The sequence below is a fragment of the Lycium ferocissimum genome, chromosome 11 (genome assembly GCF_029784015.1).
Source record: "Lycium ferocissimum isolate CSIRO_LF1 chromosome 11, AGI_CSIRO_Lferr_CH_V1, whole genome shotgun sequence".
Classification (NCBI taxonomy): Eukaryota; Viridiplantae; Streptophyta; class Magnoliopsida; order Solanales; family Solanaceae; genus Lycium; species Lycium ferocissimum.
Genome location: NC_081352.1, coordinates 47020699 through 47044707, shown reverse-complemented (window position 1 = coordinate 47044707; position 24009 = coordinate 47020699). Strand labels below are relative to the sequence as shown.

The 24009-nt window shown below is 33.0% G+C and overlaps 2 protein-coding genes across 3 annotated transcripts in view; both read left to right on the top strand.

The window, feature by feature from the left end:
* LOC132037477 (MATH domain and coiled-coil domain-containing protein At3g58200-like) overlaps positions 1 to 16339 on the top strand; it is a 51531-nt gene extending 35192 nt beyond the window's left edge. Inside the window, exons 1-6 of one of the 2 annotated variants that reach the window (XM_059428012.1) lie at positions 11224 to 11350; positions 12741 to 12871; positions 14803 to 14972; positions 15177 to 15450; positions 15570 to 15736; positions 15972 to 16339. In XM_059428012.1, the coding sequence (XP_059283995.1) occupies positions 14807 to 14972; positions 15177 to 15450; positions 15570 to 15736; positions 15972 to 16135 (771 nt within the window). In that variant the 5' untranslated portion in view covers positions 11224 to 11350; positions 12741 to 12871; positions 14803 to 14806 and the 3' untranslated portion in view covers positions 16136 to 16339. Of the gene's footprint in view, positions 1 to 11223; positions 11351 to 12740; positions 12872 to 14802; positions 14973 to 15176; positions 15451 to 15569; positions 15737 to 15971 lie in introns of those variants that run through there. The other variant, XM_059428011.1, reaches the window with a different exon arrangement.
* A 6874-nt stretch (positions 16340 to 23213) lies between these two features.
* LOC132038421 (uncharacterized) lies at positions 23214 to 23705 on the top strand. Its single transcript, XM_059429092.1, has one exon. It carries the CDS (start codon positions 23214 to 23216, stop codon positions 23703 to 23705), a length of 492 nt encoding a protein of 163 aa, XP_059285075.1.
* The last annotated feature ends 304 nt before the right edge of the window (positions 23706 to 24009 follow it).

Below are 24009 nucleotides of genomic sequence, written 5' to 3'. Positions count from 1 at the left end.
GATTTACGAACTTGGGAGGACAAGCATTAAGTAATTAAAGTTAAGGCGACCGGAAAGGCTTGTTAAAGGCTATCCTTTCTTTCATTTTGGCATGATCTCGTGATATGAACGAACAAACGAGTAAGCGAGCTTCCATATTACTCTACTCTTAGAAGCACTAGGATTACTTCAGTCTTTGATGTTCCTGTAGCGCTTTTATGATTGTTCCTTGACTTCTTAAGTCCCAAAGGAGCATCCATAGGTAGTATGTTTCCATGATGGTGTCTAAATCCCAAAGGGCACATTCATGCCCGCAGGTAGACAGGGAGACGATTCGGACTCATAGGCTGTTTTCTCTGCGTTTTACATGAGCATTTCACTTGTTCCGGAGCTACAAATCAGTTGGTATGTTTCCTTGTGTACAGATGGGTATGGCGGGGTCTTGTCCCATCCTTATTATGTTATGTATTCCACGTAGAGGCTCGTAGACAGGTATGCACAGTTAGATGTCTTTTGACCTCCTTAGTCCATATTTTGTTATATCATTTTGGCAGCCTTGTCGGCTTGTATACATAAATGGCCCGGTGTGATGACGTATATATGTGTATAGTTCTTTCGGGCTTGTGTCCCTACGATTATAAGATATATTAGCTAGCACAATGGCCCGCTCGGTATGGATATGAGATGTATGTATGTTTTGTGGTGCTCGGTGCTCCGGCGTGCCCGTCATGGCCCTCACCGTTGGATCGTGACCGGGGGATAATTAGGGTATTTTTATATGAAAAGTATAACCGAGGATAAAATTGATCTTTGCATAGTAGAGGATAAAATTTACCCCTTTTCCCTAAATTAAAAGCCTCTTTTTTAAATTTAAATTTTAGGGCCATTGAGCATGCTTGATCGTACTAGTTTATTTCATTTGGTTCTCTTTTACATTTTAACTAGGTAATTTACCTGCGCTTCGCGCGATCAGAAAGAACCTTATTAAACTTATGAACATCCTTTTCTAATATTCAAATATTAAAAAAAAAAAAAAAGGGTAAATTCAGGTAAACGCTAAAGATATTACGAACCAGTAAGCAGGCTTCATTGCTTAGTATTTTGTTTTCAAGTGCAGTGTATCATCATAAAATAATTAAAGGCTCATGTTCAAAGAATTGAAGGCCTTCATATCCCACAAGGCTGTAAAGCAAGACAAGTGACAACAGTTAAACATGCCTTGTTGATATATTATCCTAATCACCAATCAAGAACTATATAAGCAGTTGCTTAGATGCAGTGACTAAGATAACAATTAAATGCGACAGTTGATACTCTAAATTACCAATAAAGTGTGTACAAAGATTATTAGTCGTGACATATCAGTACTTATCTTCTCACATAAGATAAATTAAGAAAAATATAAAAAATAGAAAAACCAGAGGTAATAGGTAATCATATTAAACTGAGTAGTTATAAAGAAGAAAAATATGAGTACAACAGGCTATAACCGAAATGGAAAACAGGGATAACAGAATTTATAATGCTACTGCAGAGGAGGCAATAAGTCATTATGCCACAGCTAAACGGTTATTTAAAGTTTTAATACAGGAATATGGTTTGCACTAAAAATTCTTTTGTGCAACATGACTTTTGCTTTTCTCAACAAAGAGGAATTATGTTATCCTTAAACCATAATAGAGTACCTATTGGATAAAACCACAATATAATCTCTTGAAAAGTATTTTTCGCACAATTGAATCAAGAGATAAAGACATAACATAACACAAGTGAATAAGGGGAGTGAGAGGAGACCTTTTGACATTTCTTGGAGCGAAAATTTGATAACGAATAGACTCGTGTTGACTCTTTTCAGCTTATGTCTTGGTTTGTAACTCAAAACAAAAATGAACTGGATAATAGGCAAAAATAATAACTGATTCAATCGCAGACAGATTAAAGATAACGAAAATAATGAAACTTGATACATGAGGAACAATGTACGAACGAAGTTGAAGAGATGAAGTAAATAGGTGGAAACCGTTGCAAGGCAATAGCAAGTAAGAAAAACAGGTTTGATGGAAAATCTTCTAATAGAAATCCATATTAATGAGAAACTGATACAACAACCTTATTTTGGTGTCCACATGATCTTCCCCAATTGAATATGTACAAGTACATACCAATGTTTTGAAAGGCGTGAGCCGAGACATTTTACTAAGCACCGGCCTAGGCGTAAGCCCTATAGAGCTTTAATTTTGTTTTATAAATTTCTGAAATACATAAAATGAAAAAAAATATGAAATTAAGTACACAAAAGAAGTTATATAAAGTTGCAAACAATTAGTGTAGGAAAAAAGAATAGTAGGAAAGATAGTAACATAATTATAATCAAGTTAATAGTTTAAACATTAGTAATCACTGTAGTCCATCACGCTCAAATATAAGGACTTACATATCAACTTACGTGTTCACACTTCACGGTAGGCCTGTTAACCTGTTTAACCGGAACCGGACCGGTAACCGGTTAGGGAACCGGCCGGTTTCCGGTTAAAAAACCGGAACCGGTTAGGGAACCGGCCGGTTTCCGGTTAAAAAACCGGAACCGGTTAACCGGTTTGAAACCTCAAACCGGAACCGGTCCGGTTAAAAAGCTTCAAAACCCTTTTTTGTTTTTGTTTTTTGTATTATATATATATATTATAGTATTTATTAGTATATTGTAGGTATATTTACATATGTTATACAAGTTTATAAGTAAAGTTTAAATATTTACTGACTAACAGGCTAACAGCAAGTCAGCAATACAGAATATACGTGTATACATATATATATTAAGTTATATGCTTAAGTTAACACTATATACTACATATACCTAAAATATAGTAAGAATATACGTATATATATCAATATACCTAGGTTATATAACTTATATATATATATATATATATATATATATACATACTTTAAGTATACTATATATACTTATAACTTATATATTATAACTTATGTTATTTATAGCTTAATTGTTTTCTAAGTTTATAAATTCGTACATACGTATACATATATATATATATATATATCTAAAATATAGTAAGAATATACTTATATATATATATCAATATATGTATCAAGATACTTAGGTTATATAACTTAATATATATAAATATGTTTAAGTTATATATAACTTATATATATGTATAACTATATATATATATATATATATATATATATAAAATATACTAAGAATATACTATAATATATAGTATATATATAACTTAAACATATATATATTTATATATCTTTAAGTTATATATAACTTATATATATGTATATTTATATATCTTTAAGTTATATATAACTTATATATATGTATAACTTAATATATATATATATATATATATATATATATATATGTTTAAGTTATATATATACTATATATTATAATATATTCTTAGTATATTTTAGTTATTTTTCAAGTATATAACTTTCTAGTTTTTAATTTAAGTATATTCTTAGTATATTTTAGGTATATTCCTAACTTTATAAAAGTAAAAATATGAACACAAGTAAATAGAAGAAAGCTCAATGAGCCATATATTTTATTCATTCTTGGATAACATTTATTTGCAAGTTGTAATTTTTTTTAACTTGCAAATAATACATGAATATATAGAAATAGTAGAATAATAAAATTACCAATTTTGAATCATTTCGTTAATTTCCCCCACATCATATTCGGCCATGGAAATATCTTCAAAGTCTTCCATTTGGGCCGGTCCACTAGCTATCAAATCTTCAATTTCTTCCTCTTCGCCTTCCTCCGCTTCTAAGTTTTGATTGCGTCGCTCCGATCTAATCCAATCGCGAATGCACACTAGTACTTGCAAGCTAAAGCCGGATAATGAATGTCTATGGTCTCCAATTTGCTTTGTCTTCCTTGGCTAAATGCGCTCTCCGAAGCCACGGTTGATACTTGAACCGTAAGGATATCTCGAGCCATTCTTGAGAGTATCGGATAACTTGCCTTATACTTCTTCCACCATGCTAAGACGTCCAAGTCATCCCGGTTCCTTGATATCCACATTTGGTTGCATCAAATAAAAGTTATATTCATCAAAGTTTGCACTAGAAGAAGAAGTTGGTTGTGAATGTAAAACTTTTAAACCCGACAAGCCCTTTTTGCTACTCGAGAAGTAGTAGGCGTGAAGCAACGGGTGTAAGCACGTTCTTCCAAACTACAATAATGAGTAAAAAAATTCTAAACTCATCATCAATAGCGAGTTCGCTTGACTAAAGATGGTTGAACTCCCGCTTCAATTTCTAAAAATGTATAAATTTGACCAACCAAATTTTTAGTATAAGACATTTTTAAACAATGATTTAAAAGAGAACCCAATATAAATAAAGTTGGGATGAGAAAAAAATACTTCTTAAATTTGATTATCATTTCAAAAATAGACACTTGATAACCGGATTTATGTTTATACTCTTGTAAAACTCTAGCTATTTCCGCTAAGTAGGCTAAAATTCCGGTTACCGTGGGATAGAATTGTCTAGAAAAAGAAAGAGTTGCATTATAAAAAATTTCTAAGAGCTCAACACATTCTTTAACATCTTCCCAATGCGAAAAATTTAACCAATCATCACTATTAGTATTATATTTGTTGTGAATTTGTTGTATGGGAATCCTATACTCATATGCTTGTTGTAGCATAATGTAAGTGTAGTTCCACCTAATCTCAATTTCTACTTGAATTTTCCTAGGTCTAAGGTTATTTTCCACACAAGCATTCTTAAAATCTCTAATTCTTCCCCTATTAGCATTACAAAAAAGAAACGCAACCGCATTTCTAACTTTTTGAATAGAATCGTCAAAATAGTCAAGACCATCTTTAACAATTAAATTTAAAATGTGACAACTACATCTCACATGAAAAATATTTTTTTAGCGAGGGTTTAATTCTCTCTTTAAAAGACCAATCGCCTTTGTATTATTAGAAGCATTATCTAAAGCAATACAAAGTGTTTTTCTATAAATGTTAAAAAATCTCATAATAGTAGACATTGAATCCGCTAAAAATTTTCCATCGTGACGACCTTTTCCTTCATCATATAAAAAAGCTATAATTCTTTTTGCATAACCCAGTTGTCATCAACCCAATGACATGTAATAGCAAAAAAATCTAACTTGTTAAGACTAAGACCCAAATCAGCGGTAAGACAAACATTACAATTTAAAGAATTAAATACATGGCGCAAATAAAATCTATATTTTTTAAACAAATCTATAACATCGGCTCTACAAGTACTTCTAGGAATACCCTCAAATAACGGATTATAACAACGTTGAATGTAAGTAACAAACCCCATACCCGATGGAAAGGAAAATGGTAAACAATCATAAGCTACCATTTTAGCTATTTCTACACGCTCTTTTTTCTTGTCATACTTAAAATTCCTACCGGTTCGTGGGTCTATCGTCATTTGAATCCCCCCACATTTGAACCCGTTTGCTTTCCCCAAACATCCATATGTTTGGTTCTCATATGACCATTTAGTGTACCCGTTCCACCATCCTTACCAGCTCCTTACTTAAAACTAAATACTTGTCCACATAGGGTACATGTAGCCGATTGGTTTTCCTATTCTTAGTCATAAATTTCCAAACTTTAGCCGTTGGCTTACGAGTTCTAGGCGGTTTGTCTTGTGTATGTGATTGTGCAGGACATGTATCTCCTATGGGATTTTCGAGGGGTTGTGTTTCATCATCATCATCTAAGTCTTCATTAAAAATGTCGGTAAAATGTTGTTGCATTACCTCATGACGTAAAAGTGGATTATTTCCTCCAACATCAATACCTAAATTAGGTGTTTCTTCCACAAATGTTTCCTCATTAAGCTCACGCCTAACAATACCACTACTACTACCTAACCACGTCTTAATCTCTTTGACATTATTAAATAGAATTAATTTAAATCACAATCAAATAAATCACAACAAATTAAATTGCTAGAATTAAATTACGTAAATTAAATTGCGAAAAATAAATTGCTAGAATTAAATTGCGAAAAATAAAGATAGAGTTGGAACGAAGGTACCAAATTGTCGGATTAATTTCCAACAAAGTGAAGGCGGAATTGCAAATCCACCAAAGTTACTTGATTGTTGCAAAATCACCAACTCCACCAACAATATTATAATTGCAAAATTAATAATTGAAACTATAATAAGACTTTGTAATATTTATTTGAGAGAAATATAAAGTGACTAATTATTGCAAAGTAACTATAATTGAGAGATTGAGATTTGAGAGAAAGAGAAGAGTGAATTGGTGTGAATTAAAATGAAAATGAAGAAGGGTTTATATAGGGGTGAGGGATGGGTTAAAGTGTTAAAAAAAAAAAAGTTTTGGGGGGGGGGGGGGGGGGGGGGGCAAAAAATAGGTAAATGACCGTTTGGCAACGCCATTTTGCAAATGGACGACTGCCAACGGTCCCAATTCGACCGGGGCCCATGGCCCAACGACTCTAAAAAAAAAAAAAAAAAAATATTTAATTAAACCTATTTTAACGATTCCCGGTTTTCAAAAAAATAGGAACCGGACCGGTAAAAAAATTAACGGTTAACCGGTTCTACCGGTTCCGGTTTTTACCGGTCCGGTTCCGATTTTAACCGGTTCAACCGAACCGGTTGACGGGCTTACTTCACGGTATTCTACTTTTTGTCACTAAGCTTTGTCACTAATCTAATTTTTTTTTTCTTTTTTCGAGTGTATAACTTGCCTCTTCAGTATTTATATAAGATACATACGTTGATTATCCAAGATTCAAACATACCAGGAAAAAAACTAAGATGGAAAACTAATATAGACTTACTTTAAGAAATGTTTTTTGTTAAAGAAAGACGAGGCTTGAAATCTATGAGAACTCGTCTTCTTCCTCAAATGCTCATCCATACGTTGAAAACAAAGACTCAGAGGATAGATTTTAAATCGCAGAAGAGAACGGCCCACTCCATGACCACCCGTACTCTTTCCTTTGTTGGGAGGAATAAGCCGTATCCGTGCTCTGTTTCTCCTTTTTCTTGAGAAATTTGGACTGATTTGTTTGATATTTGTTGTGCGTGTCTCTCACAAGGAAAAAGAGAAGGAGACACCAAAGAGGAAGAAGAGGAGAGGCGTCACAAATTACAAACAGAAGTTGTACTGGAATGAAAAAGAGGAGGGTAAGGAGCCGTTTGGGTATAGTCTTCAAGCGATGCTTGAATTCTCCTAGATGGGGCACCTTTTTTATTTGTTAAGTGTTTTTTTGTTACTGAAAAAGGCAAAAATTTGACAAAAAAAAATAAATACTAATCCTGGTTTTTTAGAGTGCCACATCAGCGGGCCTAAGTCCCTGCTTTATATATTTATATAGATATAGAGCCCGTTTGGATTGGCTTATAAGTTGCCTAAAAAGGCATTTCGCTTTTTTGAGTGTTTGGTTGGCGGGAAATTAAAGTTCATTTTGTCTTAAAATAAGTTTCAAAAATTAATTGGACCCGTTTGACTTAAACATTATCTAAAAAAAAGCGAAGATAAAAAAAAAAAAAAAATAAGTTAGACTACCCAACATATATATTTTTTTTTTTTTGGCTTATAAGCTGCTTTTTTTAAGCCCATCCAAACAGGCTCATAGACTAGTCTCTACGAATGTGCGTTGCACATTATTCTCTATCAATTTATCAATGACAAAAAAATGTTAGGTAGTAGTATTACTTGTAATAATATCTTTAATGAGATATTATTTAGTGTCTAATGAAGTAGAAAACAAAATTTGAGATATATTGATCCATATCAATATTCCTTAGAAATGTAAAAGACAAAATAGTTATAAAATAAATAAGAAAACAAATATGAATTTAACTAAAGTTTTGACTGATATCAATTTGTGTAGACTTCTAATACCAATCGAGTTTAACTTTCTTTTCTTAAAAAAACAAAAGAGGTTTTAACTTTAAATTTTAACCATTTGAGATATTGTGCCATATTTCTTTAATTTTTAACTATTTGAGATATTGTGCCATATTGATATTTTATGGGATAATGACTTTACAATCAGTTTTTTTTTTTTTTCAAAATTGTTTTTATTACATAGGGGAAATGGGAGAGGGGATTACAATGTGGGGATTTGAACCTTCACCAACATAAAGTCATAAATAACCAATGAGCCTACTAAGTCCCTACGACTTTACAATCAGTGATAATTACTTTGGTGATAAAATTATTAAGACAGCAAAGATCGTTTGTTAAATACATTTCATGAACAAAGTTGCATAGTATTAAAACATAGACACGGTAATAATTAAATCTAAGGTAACTTTTATTTAATAGGTAAAAGGGAATGAAAAAGTTTAGGAAGAATTCATTCCTATTACAACTATGATTCCTCAAGTCGTTTTCGTTACAAATTTTGAGAAATATTAAATCTCAAAGTCCTAGATATTAGACAAAAATATTAAATCTCAAAGTCCTAGATATTAGACAATGTTTTGAATATTACAGTTTTATCTAATATGGAATGATTTTTAACAGAAATAATTAAACTTTTACGATAGCTAATAATTTTATTATATTTTTGTATAAACAAAATAGTTAACCAATTTAATAGTCTCTGTCTCTCTAGTATGTTGAAGTGGAGGATTAATTCTAATTTTCGGACAGTTGTTGTTTTAGATGAACTCTCTGTCCAAAACAATTATGCACGGAAAGAATTATACATAATACCAACTTTCTAGGATCGGGCATGTGTAGTTTAAATCGGAAAAGAATTCCATCCTTGGGTGATTTACAATCATATCCTTAAATTATACAAATATTTAAAGGCATAAAAGTCGATCAATATTTAGGGGATATTTTGGCCAGCCAACATTTATATTCATGCTTTTAAAATAACTAGCCTCTATGAACGTGCCTCGCACGTTATTCCCTGTCAATCTCTCAAATGTTAGGTGATGTTATTTGAAATTACAGATTATTTATTTTAGAAGGTACCAAAATATTATTTGATCGATCGTATCCACTTAATACTTCTTATTAAATATTATTTTTATATATATCCTTTATGTTTTTACCTATTTGGAAAAATATGTTATGACTAAAATAATCAACATTAGGAATTGAGATAGTGACCATATATTTTATTTATCCCATTTGAAAATTGTTATTATGCAAAATTAAAAGAATGTCAATCATTTATTTGCTGAAAAATTTAAATATATTCTGATAAAAAACATAAGCAGTAGCATGTTCATCCATAAATAATTCACGTAAATTTTAGGGACAAGAAGTTTTATTCATCACATGTTAGAAAGTAGTTTTTCTACCCCGCTTTACCAAGTGACACAAAATTATAGATCCTCGTAATACTACCCTCATCTTAATAGAATTCACGCATTCACGCACAACTTCTTTTTATTTTTATTTCTTATATGTCTTTTTTTCCATTCTGTTTTAATTGGAGCACCAATGAATAATTTATTTTCAGAAAATTTAATTTATTTTCAGAAAATTTAAACTCTTTTTCCGTGAATGATTCACATAAGTAATGCTTTAAATGAATATACTCAAGAGGAATATTCAATAGTTGAAATTCTTTAACAACCCAACAAAATTGGAAGTGGCTGTTGAAATGGTAATAAACAAAATAAAAATATCTGGTTGGCAAAGTGAGAAACTAAAGTAAACAAAAAGCTAAGGAGAATAATTATCAGTGTTGTTGCAGTGCTTATGCTTTAGAAATTATACGTCTGTGTGCGTGTGTTACCTTTTTATTTTTATTGCATAAAGTCGTCCAACTTAATGAAATTTTATCATACGAAAATTACTTCCATTTTTTGTTTCATAATAATCATCCAATTTAATTAAAGTTTATCATACAAATTTTTAAATTTTATTATTGTATAAAAGTCATTCAACTTTGACCAAGTTAACTAATAAGTAAATTTAACCCGAATTCTTATATTCTAAATCAAAATATGACATAACAGTACTCGATCTAATAACTTAATAAAATATAAATGTAATGGATCAATTTTAGAGATGTTCCCTCAGGTTTCTCTTCATAACACTAACTACGTATTGCCATTAATGGCAGTATCAATAGGGTTAGAATTGCGGGCTATTTTCTTGGTTGTTAAACTTTTTCTCCGTGAATGATTCACATAAATAAAACTTTAAATGAATTATACTCGAGGAATATTTCAACAGTTGAAATTCTTTAACAACTCAACAAAATTGGAAGTGACTGTTGAAATGGTAATATACAAAATAAAAATATGTGGTTGGCAAAGTGAGAAACTAAAGTAAACAGAAAGTTAAGGAGAATAATTATTAGTGTTGTTGCGGTGCTTATGCTTTAGGAAATTATATATTTGTGTGCGTGTGTTACCTTTTTGTTTTTTATAACATAAAGTCATCCAACTTAATGAAATTTTATCACATGAAAAATACTTCCATTTTTTGTTTCATAATAATCATCCGATTTAATTAAAGTTTATCATACAAAAATTATTTTTCTATTTTTTGCGATATAAAAGTCATTCAATTTTGACCAAGTTAATTAGCTACTTTAGGCGATATCAATTGGGTTAAAATCGCGGGCTATTTGCTTGGTTGCTAGATATAAAAGACAAGAAGAACAATCTAATCCCTAAATAAAACAATTTGAAAGATTTGTAAGTATTAAGTAATAGGTCGCTTGAATTTTGATATTACATTTAACTTTTGGCCAATAAATTATTATATTAGTTGTACTCTGGTCTGCGAATTGAATAAGTAATCATTCGTTCGGCATTTAATGTTTTAAATTTGCTAGGAAACTTCTACAATTAGAACTCAAAATGGAAAATTCATATTTAACTTTAGAATCCGGAATACTAATTCATTCAAAATACAAATTATTAGTTGTTATTACAATATTATCCAAGATGGAATATATTTATTTAGCATGAAAAGGACATATAAGTCATTCAATATTTAAATGATACTTTGGTCAACCAACATTTATATTCATGCTTTTAGAATAATATATATATATATATATATATATATATATATAGATTATATAACTGTAATAAAAGTCATTAATTTTTTTGTTGGAGTATGTACGAAAGGAGGCCTTGTGCTCTCCGGAAGCGCTAGGTAAATTCAAACCCTTTTTAACTCTTTCTTGAAAGCTATAAAAGGACGCACGACTCTCCAAAGTCCAATCGCACGGCAAGTTCAAATCCTTTTAGAACTCCAAAGTGAAAGAACTTCAAACCTAAAGAACACAAACATTGTGAACTACTAGGGTTTTGCATAACGCTCAGGCACCATTAACATGGGATCGCTTGCTTTTGAAGATGAAGGTTTAGTGTCTACATGCATATTCTATTTGCTTCCAATCAGTGTTCGAATATGTGCGTTGATAAGCATGAAATTACATATCAAAGTGCGTGTTTTTGAAGTACATGTTAGCCGATCCTTTTGCTAGAAACGTATAGTACTTACTTTAAACAATTCATACAATATCTGCATAATGCAGAGACAGAGAGCATGTTTGATGTTAGTGTGTGCGAGTACCTTTGCGTCTATGTGTCAAAAACAAGGCTCTGATACGGGCATCTGCATGCGTATTTTGGATTGACATGTTTGTCTTATATTTTTGTGTTTTCTGTGCTTAAGGGTGTGTTTGGCATGAAGGAAAATGTTTTCTTGGGAAACAAGTGGGTGTTTGGTAAGCAAGCAAAAAAATATTAACCCAGAGCATTTATATGTGTTAGAAAAATAGATTTCAGAAGTGGGAAAGAAATAGAGTAGTCTCTGTCCTTAAGGAATTTAAGCTTCCCACTTCGTTGTTGCTAGTAGAATTCCTCTAGGATTAAATCCAATTAAATTCAAGTTGAGAAGAAATCAGTGTCTCTGTTCGGAGCACACACATCTGATCAAAAAGACTTTTCGTAGCAGACACATCTTTTAGGAATAGACACTTAATATCAGCCATTTCTGAAATTAAATTAAACCAAAAAACGTATTAATTAATTTCAGACTAACCACAAAAATTTAGTCTCTGAAAAGAGTAACTTTCATTTCTCTCCAAAATTCAATCTCTCATATACTCCCATCAACACTAACTATTCTAACCATATGTAACCTAGCAAAACACTATGGGGGTGGGATGGTGTGGGGAGCGGGGGTTCGGGGGTGAAGAATGGTCAAAGGGTGGGGTTGGGGGCGTTTGGTGGGTAGGGGAGGAGACAACGAACTTGGAATGTTACTTATGAAACTTGTTTTTCCTACATCTATTCATTTTCCTCGATTTTAAGGAAGTTGTTTTGCTAGTCAAAATGTTTTTCAAAACATTTTAACCAACCGAACGTGGGAAAACTGAAAAACATTTTCTGGTTTATGATTGTGAAATGGAACTTTAACATTACTTGACTGGTCTTATTTTGTTGAATTGTGTAACCGTCTTATTTAAGCTTTTTGCGAGATTCTTAAGATATTTATAGATTTTTGGGTGGCGGCGAGATTTGCACCCGGAACCTTTTGCCTGTTTTGATATGGTGCTGAATTGTGTCATTTTATCTAAAAGTTTTAGCTGTTAGAGAGTACACTTTATTTATTGAAGTATATTTTGTCTATTGTGGTTATTAGATGGAGCTAACATTTACTTGACTAGTTTTTTCACCCTTAATTTCAGAAAAAGAATAATTGCAATAACATTTATCCTTTTTGTTTGATGTGCAATATGGGCAGAAATGACAGTGGAAGTTAGAGAGGCTTCACCAAAGACACTATTTGTTGAAAATTGAGTCTTTCTCCCTACTTTCAGAGAGTGGCATTGAGAAGTTTGAATCAAATGAATTTGAGGCTGGTGGTTATAAATGGTAAGACACTTATGTCAATCCTCACTAATGCTGTATTAAGCTCTTAAATTTATATTTGCCATTGAACATTTTATGAAGTACCAAGCTAAATGACTTCCCCCCTTCTTGAGAGTGTGAGAATAATAATGTTTGATATTGTCCTGTTGACTATTTCTTGATACTGTATGTGTTTGGTTTAAACTGAATGATGAGGAGTTGTAGAAGGGAGCAAGAGGTCAAAAGGAAAATACCATAAGCTATTGCTATTCCTTGATAACAACAACAACAACAACAAGCCCAGTATAATCCCACCATGTGGGGTCTGGGGAGGGTAGAGTGTACGCAGACCTAACCCCCACCTTGAAAGGTAGGGCGGATAACAGTAGGGGTAAATGCTGTTTCCCTTTGTCCTTTTCGCACAGGAAAATCATTTTCTTTCATTGCTTAGGAAGTAGATTTAAAGGTAATGAAATGTTCGGGTGCTATGCTACTCTCTGTATGAACTTTCAAGTTTTAATGATTATCCTCTGAAATTAGTAGATTGAGCTATATGGAAGTATATGCTGTTTGCTTACCTTCCAGTTATACCATATAATTACAGGAGATGGTTGGATTAGGAAATGTATATCAATTTGACCTTCTTGCTTCCCTTTCCTTCACCTTCCCGCTTTCCTTGAACCGAATGTACAGGGACTCTCAAGTTTTATTCTTAATAGCGTAACAATTCTTTACCTTTATTTGCTTATTTACCTTTTGCAAGGACTTCATAGGGTCCAGTGTTATCAAAAGCGCAAAGTACCAAAAAGCTCTAAGCGCAAAGCGCGAAGTGCAAATAAAGCGTGGGCTTTATAATGAAAAAAGGCGCAAATGTAGATAAAAAAACAAATATGTATGTGTAGTCCGAGATTAATAATCATAAGCATGAATAACAAAAATAATTATAATTATAAGCATGAATAACAAAAATATGGACAAAGAAAATTATCAATTGTTTAGTGTCGCATCTTCAGGACTGCACTCACTGGCAAGGAAAAGTATGCCTTAGAGACATGATGGCGACGCTGAAGCGCCCTTAAAGCAAGCGAAGCGCTCAACATGTTTCACGCCTCCCTTCAAGGCTTAAGCGCGCCTTTGACAACAGTGATAGGGACTGAATCTTCCAAATCAGTCCCTGTTTGTAATGACTCTTAATTTAGAATTCCCTCCTTTAGCCCCCCCCCCCCCCCCCCCCCCCAACAAAAAAAAAAGTAACAACTATTTGGGAGATGGTAGATCCTTATTATGTTTAAAAAAATTAAAAAAAAAAAAAAAAAAAAACAGAATAAGAAGTGGATTAATAATGATGACTTTGGGAAAGTTCAGCTTGATTTTAAATAGTCTAACAAATTGTTTAGTCTGAAAGAGGAAAGCAAATGTTTACTTTAGCTAAATCAGCTGAAGTTCATACATGCGACCAACAAATTGTAGAGATTCAATACAGATCTGAAGGAAAGATCAAATTTCCATACTGTTTTTTTCCTTACAAAATATCTGTTCCTTTATACTAAACACCCATGCCATCCATAATTACCCTTTAACCAACCAACAAACTACTGGTTAAAGGCATTTAAGATATTTCAGTAGGAAGCTAATTCAAAACGTGTGCACACGCAGTGAGACATTATGGTTTTTGTCAAAAAATGATAGATTTTTCTCTCTTTGGTTCTGTGCAGATATTAACGTTAATATACTAAAACTTCTTTCTTAAATCATGTCATTCACACTATTTTTGTCATCTCTGTGGCTAGTTAAATTATGTTACTATAAAATAGGACAAAATTGTGGCCAGTTGTATGTTACTTAGTTAAGGAATTATGATCATTCTTAGTATAAAGAACAGTGGATCATTTTAATTGAAGTTTGTCCTAAATGGTTTGAATTATATTGTTGAATGGATTTTGGACTTGATACAGGAAAATGATCATTTATCCTGATGGAATGGGAAGCAATAAGGGAAGTGAACATATTTCAGTTTACTTGGCCATTTCAAGGACTAGTTTCCTGCCTGCTGGTTGGGAGGTCAATGCTATATTTACCTTCTTTGTGTTCAATCAACTCTGTGACAATTATCTTTCAGTGCGAGGTACAGTGTTAGTGTGTTATACATCTTATTTCTTTTCTTAGCATATACATTTTCCTCTAGTGTATCCCATCTAAGCTTTTTGGTGTGATATTGAAATAACATTGATGATGGGCTGAGTTGATAATATAAAACGGAGTAACTTCCATCTTGTTTATTTTTCAATAATTGGCTCAACTGATATGATGCTACAATGCCTTGATTTAGGAAAAATGCGGCGCTTTCAACCTATCAAGTCTTTATGGGGACTTCCCAAATTTCTTTCTCACAGAACATTCAAAGAGGCCTCTAACGGATACCTTGCTGATGACAAATGTGTCTTTGGAGCAGAGGTATTTGTCGTCCAAAGGCAAGCAATCAGTGAATGTTTGTCCATGGTAAAATCTAATGACTCATTTAAGCGTGAATGGAGGATCTGTAATTTCTCCAATCTTGGCGAAGATTGGTTTTCTGAAGAATTTACTGTGGGAGATTACAAATGGTACTGACTTCATCTCCTTGGCGCATAATTGTTTGTCGTGTATATTATTTTTTCCCACCGTACCATCACTCATTCTGAATTTATTTGTTTCTGAATCCTTGTGTTAATTTCTTGTGTAGGAAGCTCTGGCTATATCCAAAAGGCGATGTAAAAAATAAGGGGCGTAATATCTCAATATTCTTATGTTCTGTTGATGCTAAGGACTTTGATCGCCATCAGAAAGTGAAGGCAAATTGCAACATTTGCCTCAAGGATCAGATAAATGGTGGATGCAAAAAGCTATCTTGTAAGGCAAATATTAATTTGTTACCTAGTTCACTTGAGTTTGTCACGTGAAACTTCTTTAAATATCTGAAATCATTTGTTTCTATTTGTGTGACTAGCATATTTTCATATCGAAATCTTGCAAGATGAATACCACTATAAATCAAAACCTAGTTTTCTTTTTCAAAATATTAGATTCTTTTTTGCATTTCTAATAGTTTCTGATTTTCCTTTTTATTTTATTTTACTTTTTACAGATTGTATTTGGTTTTCAACTACCAGGGTAAATTGGGGTTTTCCAGGTTTTATGCCTTTAACTGAGTTGCATGATCAGAAAAAAGGTTATCTTGTCAATGATTGCATTGTGGTGGAGGTTGAGCTGGAAGGTGTGTTTAAGCACAGCGTAAAGAGCTTATCTTAACTTTGTTTACAATTTATTAGTAGCTGTGGGGGTCTCTCCAAGCAGTAGTTACTGTCCCTCTGGTAAATACTAACCCACAGCAGGTGTTAACACATTTTGACTTTCTTCCCTGCCCCTCATTGTTACTGGAGAAGTTGTCAAGCCCAATTTATATCCAACTAGTTTGTTATGAATATCATTTTTCTAGGTAATAACTTTGTATTATTCGGTGAATGCCCTTTTTTCCCCTTCTATCAAATGGTCAATTCGTAGGCTATAATATTTTAGTCTTAATTATGTGTGTGAATCGTTCGCCAGCTCCTTTGTTTCATCATATCTCTTAATTATTTTGTCTGGAGATAGTGAAGATGAAGTATGAGAAGTTGTTTGGTAACATATAAACGCAACGCGTTAGTTTTTTTCGTAAAAGTATACACACGGTTTGAGATCACAACTTGCTATACATATCCAAAACTGGCATTGAAAATTGAAATAAACATGTGATCTAAACTATTCATACTTAACCGACTGGGACTGTCGATGTAATTCCATTGCAGAATATATCTGTGTCTTTTCGATAGAATGCTATTGTATAAATTTGCTTTACTGCCGAGTACAGAGTTTCTTTTATTTAGTTAGTATTATTCCACATCACCTTTTATTGTCACGTTTATTAGACGTGCCACACGGGCAATGTATTAATTGCATGTATTGTTTATCTAGCTATGTTGCACGATTTAGTTTCGAGCCACCTATCAGACTGAAAGGATCCAACAAGGTAGGGCGGCCACTACCAACAAGAAATGGATTTAGACAGACTATATCCATAGGTAATACACGAAAATCAACTGCTAATATGGATGTGTCTGGCTAAAACTGAGACAAATTAGTAATGAATGGTGTAGTACGAAGGTTCACATCAGACAGAAAATGGTTGAATTTCTCCAGAATCTTATTACGTACAGAGAGACAGATTGAGTAAAAGAAGCCATTTTACAAAGTAGATGACATGCCTAAGATTTTAGCTACAAAGGCAGAGTTTGAAGATGATATCACGAGGGCAATCAACCATTTTCATCTCCACAAGTTGTTTACTGTAAGTTTCAATGCACCATAGTTGCATTGAACGTAAGAAAGCTACGGGTCTATGGAATTGAAAGCACTTCAACTCTGTAAGCTTAGTTAGGAGGAGTTCCTATTAGATCACTACAAAGTTGCTCACAATAGGTGCTGATAATATATAATGCAATTCATCCATAATATGTGTTGCAAGTTCAGTTAAATGTGCCCTACAACACATTTAGACTTGTGGTTACAATAGAAGAAAAATTACCTGCCTATTCTAAATATGTTTGGGCATTGATACATAGAAACAATCTGTGCTATGGTTAACCTTTTCTGAGTCCCGTCAGTAGGGGCGGAGGGAGGGTTGCAAAGGATTCATCCGAACCTCTTTCGCTGGAAAATTACATTGTATATAAGGTCAAAACTAGTTGTTCTGTATATATTGTAGATACTCTATTAAATTCCCTTAGCTTATTCGTGTGTGTTTATTTCTTTCTATTTTCAATCGATGCCCCTGAGGCTGCTTCTCTCCAGTATGCTATATGCTTTTCCATTTTTCTGTTACTTCTATTCTACTGTCCTGTTGTTGACATGTCAACTCAATCTAATTTCTTAGCTGCTTAAGCTGGATTAAGTACAGAAAGAATCATAGAGATGGAATTACAAATATATGGGACGTTACGTTACCAATTGACAGGTGGATTTGCAGTTGTGATATCATCTATCTTCACCTAACATTTATCTTTTAGGGCCCTAGCTTTTGCAAAAAATTATTTTTAGTACTTTCTTAACTTGTTTTTGCTTCTCTTTTGAATTCTCTTACCACTTTTTCCGTGCATTAATTATTTAGTGGCCACAGAGAAACTGTCTCTTATACAAAAAATTTGTCCACAACAAGCTTATTTTAGCACGTCAGATCACTAGCCCATGACACATATTGTCTGCTGGGTTGAATAAATCTCACAAATTTGTTCCTAGGTATCACATCAAGCCCAATCGCGCAAATACCACATAGGCGATCTGCAGACCAACTGATAAGGTTCGGGAAATTGGTCAAAGACTAAAGAGTGGAACCTACAAAGAATTTTGCCTATGTTAATTAATATAAGGACGTACACATTTGAATTAATTACAGGGAGGGAGAGGGACAAGGCACTGCAATGATTTACTGTTGGGCAAATCATAGTCTAAAACGTACATTCCTTGAAACATAAATATTTCAAATGATTTACCTTTACTATTCCAATAAGCCAGCTTCAAAGACATACTAGTACAATTTTGGGTCCCTGTACAGGAAACTGACATATGCTTAAGGAATAAGAAATTTGGCGCTTTCATTCTTTTATGCTGGAATAAATTGACCAAAAAGCTGTTAGGTTGTTATTATTGAAGCTAAAAGCCTAATGGACTGCTGAAAATGACTAGTACATGTTTTACAATTTTCTGTTATATTATTTTCACGTATTTCTATCATATAGTATTCTGAAATTGAAGGAGAATAAAGAGTGGAGAAATAAACTGAATTATATATTTATACACTACATCTCGGTGTTTTCAATACATGCACAAAACCTTTGCATACACGAAAAGGCAAAAGAACAGGTAAATGCATAACAATAATATGAAATACAAATGAAATAGCTAGCCCAATCTTAGCCAAGGTTTGTATTGAAAAAGTAAAAGCTCAGGAGGGATAGAAAAGAGAAGAGAATTTTAACAGCTTCCTCACTTCGAGGGCCACATGAGATAACCTCGGACTTGCAAGGTCAAGAAAGCTCGAACCGCCCCTCTAAAGTTAGAAAAGACGAGGAAAGCATGTAAGAAGAATAAGCTCAGGAGGGATAACGCCATTTGTGTTTCAAAATAAGTACTCTTGTTGGCTCATACTATCATCACCTCCAGAGAGATGATGAAAAGCTAATATAGGGACCATGTGTTTTTTTTTTCACTAGCTAGTATAGCTAAAGCTAGGAGGAAGCTGTAGCACAAGAGAAATAATGAAAGTGTGTGTGGTTATTTATAGACAGAAGAGGAGCCTTTTGGTTTTCAAACAAGACGTAAGAATGGGCTGAAAAATGGGTATAATTGGGCGTTCAATTAAATGAGGATTCGATATGTCATTTTCAGTGTAATAAGGGACAGATGGAAAAAATAAGTTTGTTTTCTTGGTTCTATCAAAACATAACTATCATACTCAAGCGCTTTGTCCCAAGTCTTGGCAATTCTTGAAAATTATATAATACTCCTTCTGTCCCAATTTATATGATACAGTTTGAATTTCGAGAATCAAACTTTTTATTTTGACCGTGAATTTCAACGTACAATCTTTAAGTTTTTTGAAAAATAAATTACATAGTTAGAAACTACATAAAAAGTACTTTAAGTCACAATAATTAACAATTTAAAGAGCATACAAATAACTCGCGGTAAAAAAATTTCTTGTTTGACTGTCAAAATCCGAACGGTATCACATAAATTGAAACAGAGGGAGCATTCGTTTAACTCTCCGTTTGGCACTTGGCACGGTACATACACACGCTGAACCAAAAACCTTAACTTTGGAAAAAATTTACTCATTTTGATGTTTATATCAATTCATTAAATACATAATATGTGTGTTTTTTCATAAATTTTTTTTCACTTAATCATTACTCCCTCCGGATAAAAAAAAGTATCCACTTACCCTTTTTTTCTTGGGTCAAAAAAGTGTCCACTTATTAAATCAAGAAATGATTAATCTTATCTTTCCAGATTTGCTCCTTTTAAGTGTTATGTGATCAAATCCCAATGCCTATTTAATTTGGGGTAGTTTAGTCAATTTACATATTTTTTTCTTGAAGTGTGTAGTTTCTTAAGGAGTGTGCAAATGGCTAAGTGGATTCTTTTTTTGATCCGGGGGGAGTATTAAATAACACACGTTATCGCTTCAATTTTATTAATAATCAAGATAAACTAATATAGTTGGTGTAGATATCCGGTATAAGTAAGTCATTTCTCCTCCCAATATCCCAGCCCATTTATTTGCTAAATTGATAATTCTAATAGTTTCCTAACCAGTAGTTCTTATAGAATTGTCTGTTTTGGGCTATTCTGCATGCATTTTTTTCAGTTGTTAATATGCGATTTTGTTCGCGCGCCAACTCCTTTTGATTTGACATTTTTAGAAACTATATGAATTGCACTAATAGTGATCAAAAGTATAGTTACAGAAATTTGCAATTTAACAAAAAGAAAGACATGGACTCTCTATAAAATGTGGAGTACTAGGATTAGGAAACTGAAAATGAAAGGCAAATGCATTTTAAGAACGGAAAAGGGTCATATTTACCCCTGTACATTCAAATAAGGTTTATACATTCAAATAAGGTTTATATATACCCTTCGTTATACTATTGGAACATAATACCCCTACCTTTATATTTTGGGCTCAAATATGCTCCCGTTTCGTTAAATATGCGGGTCCCACCTTAAAATAGACACATGGAGGTTTGAGATTATATTAGAGGACCAGATCATTTTTGACCCATCCATTACCCAAAATAACCCATAACCCGACCCAAATGAAGCTCCAACAATGGAGTAATCAGCCAAACTTTCTATCCTCATCTTTCTCATACATGAGTAATCAACCAAACTTTTCTATCCTTATCTTTCTCATCAACTGTAACGTCTACTGAGGCTAATGATGATGATTTTTTTTTCATCTTCTGCTTCGGAATTTCCTATAACAATGGCGGAAAAGCTAATCAGACAGCTTAATGTATTCCCTAAACATGAAATCAACAAGGCAACAGGGGATTCTGCATCAGCTATTGAACAACCAAACTTTTCTGTCCTTCAATAGATCTTGTATTCCTTGCTCTTCAAATGGATGCTTTTGATTTTGGTACTGAGATAATGGAAAATAGAGTGATTCTGATATTCCACAGTTTCAAAAGCATCGCGAAGCTTTTTGACATCGTTGAGCTTTGCATTGGGGTTTTTGTGCTCTTGTGGAGTTCTACTCGGTTGCCTGTTGAGCTTTGCATTGGTGTTTTTGTGCTCTTGTGGAGTTCTACTCGGTTGCCCTTTGCGGTCAAAATCTCCGGTGAGTATTTCCGGCAACTTACTCCATTGTTGAAGCTTCATTTGAGTCAGGTTATGGGTTATTTTGGGTGTTGGATGGGGCAAAAATGATCTGGGTCCTCAAATGTAATCTCAACCCTCTATCCGTCTATTTTAAGGTGGGACTCGCATATTTAACCGATATGAAAGATATTTGAACCCAAAGTATAACGGTAGGGGTATTTATGTTCTAATAGTATAACAAAGGGTATATATGAACCTTATTTGACAGTAGAGGGGTAAATATGACCCTTTTCCGTTTTAAGAAAGAAAGCTTGATGGTTATAACCTAAGGGAAGGACATTGGATTTAAAAGATAAAATTACAATCCTATGAGACTCTGAGTTATAGCCATTCCTATTTCCACTAGGCTCTGTTTCTCATAGTGCTATTAGAAAAGAAACGTTTCCCCTCTTTAGCTATTTCAGATTAACAAATGCGAAAACATGTTTGCTTCTAGAAGGTGGAAGTCAATCAATTTCAGGTAATTTTTTTTTTTTTAAAACATATTCAAAATTTACTAATTCAGATTTACGCCGAGTTAACTTGCAATTTTGGTGAATAGATAGTAAAAAATGAGGAGAAGTTGGGCAGCATTGTAAGTTGATTAAGATTTTTTTTTTTTTTTTGGGTAAATTAAAGATTTCATTCCATAGTTAACTCAGTGCTTCATCCGGAACAATGTTCCTGGCATGTTCAAATTATTAAGAAAAGTTGTTTGTTCCCATTACTCTCATTGAAAATAAAAATCCACTCATAAGGAATTACTTTAAAAGTCACAATGGTAAAACGTTTATTTTAGTTATTACTGTCTACCTAAATTTCTTATAAATATACCTATAGTGTGCAATTAGAAGATAATATAGATATAGTTTCATTCCGGTAGTTATATGAGGTTATTCAGATGTAATGTGATAATTACTTTCGACCAGTAATTACAGTCGTAGTTCATTCCAGTTTTTCATTACAGGAAATACCCATAAGAACTCCGTTTTATGATTTATGCTCAATCTATTTAGTATTGATTTACGTATAATCTTACAACTTTATAAGTGAATGCTTGAAAATAATAGGGCCACCAATCACCCTTAGAAGCTAGACAAAGTTTGTATCCTTTGTATTTTCATCATTACTCTTCTTTCAGATATCTCTTCATATATACTTGTTGAGATTAGCTTATAGATTAATAGTTAGTTAGTTAGTTTAGGGAGTTCATTAATTAATGATGTGATAGTATTTCTGTAATTAAGAACAACTAGCTAGTTAAGGTAGTTAGAAGTTGTCATGAGTTAGTTACTAGATATTTTAGGTGGTTAAGTCAATTAGTGGTAGTTTCTTTTCCTGATCATTTTTCATACGTGTATATGTACATTGTAAAGTGGAAGAGAATTCTATTCTTTGCATTTCACAAAATATGCTCTCACTCAACTCTCTCCCCCTCTCTCTTCATTTTTTCATCTTCAATGAACTGTGCAATCTTCAACAATGGAGGTTGAGGTTTGATTACGTTTATACTTTTGTTTATTAATTCAACATGGTATTAGAGCGCACATCGTTTATCTTCATCTTCGTTTCATTTCAAATCGAGAAATAAATCTTTCGATTCTCAGAAATATCAAATTTTCAGTCGAAACCCTAATTTTGGTTTGTGAACAATTTTGAGTGATTTCAAGTCAAATTCGTCCTATTTTGTTGAGTTTTTGTTGATGTTGTAGTAAATCTTCATGTTTACATATTGAATTCACTTCAAATTGAAGTTGAATTTGTTCATCGTGTTCAATAATTGATCAATTTTTCATGTCTGTTTTTCGTTTCCTTCTGTTATCTCGTTGAAGTCTCATTTAGCTGTGATTGAATTTTGCCTTTTTCCAAATTGAACATTGTAACTCAAAACTTGTAAAAAAAAATAAAAAAAAATTGAATACAAACTATGACGAAAAATTTGACTACAATAGCAGCAGATCAAACAGCTACAAACAGTCAATCAAGCCTAGATCCTACAAATCCTTTATACATGCATCCAACTGAAAGTGCTAGATCAACCTTGCTTCCTGTGAAATTTGATGGAACAGGATATCAATCATGGAGAAAAGGTGTGCTTCGAGAACTATCAGTAAAGAATAAGGCTGGTTTCATCAATGAAAAGTCTAAGAAACCTGAACCAGATTCAGAAACCTTTGCACAATGGGAAAAATGTGATGACATGGTAACATCATGGATGTTGAATTCTCTATCACCAGAACTGATGGACAAACTTCAATATATGAACAATGCTAAAGAACTCTGGGAGGAACTTGAGGACAGATATGACCAGACTACTGGTGCAAAACTGTACCAATTACAAAAAGAAATAAATGAGTTCAATCAAGGGACACTTGATATCACTGGTTATGGTTATTATACAAAAGTAAGAAAACATTAGGAAGAAATGAGCACATTGGATGCAAATTCTCGGTGCAAGTGCCTATGCACTTGTGGAGGAAAGGCTATCATGCACAAGGCTGAACGGGATAGAAGGCTAATACAATTTTTAATGGGATTGAATGAAGTCTACATAGTAGTTAGAGGCAGTATATTGATGATGAAGCCTTTGCAAGTATGGCACAAGCCTTTGCTATCTTGGTACAAGAAGAAAAACAAAGGGAAGTTAGACCACACAATAGAATGATACTTGAATCTACCTCATTGAATGCAAGTGAAGCAAGTACATCCCAAAACACTACTGG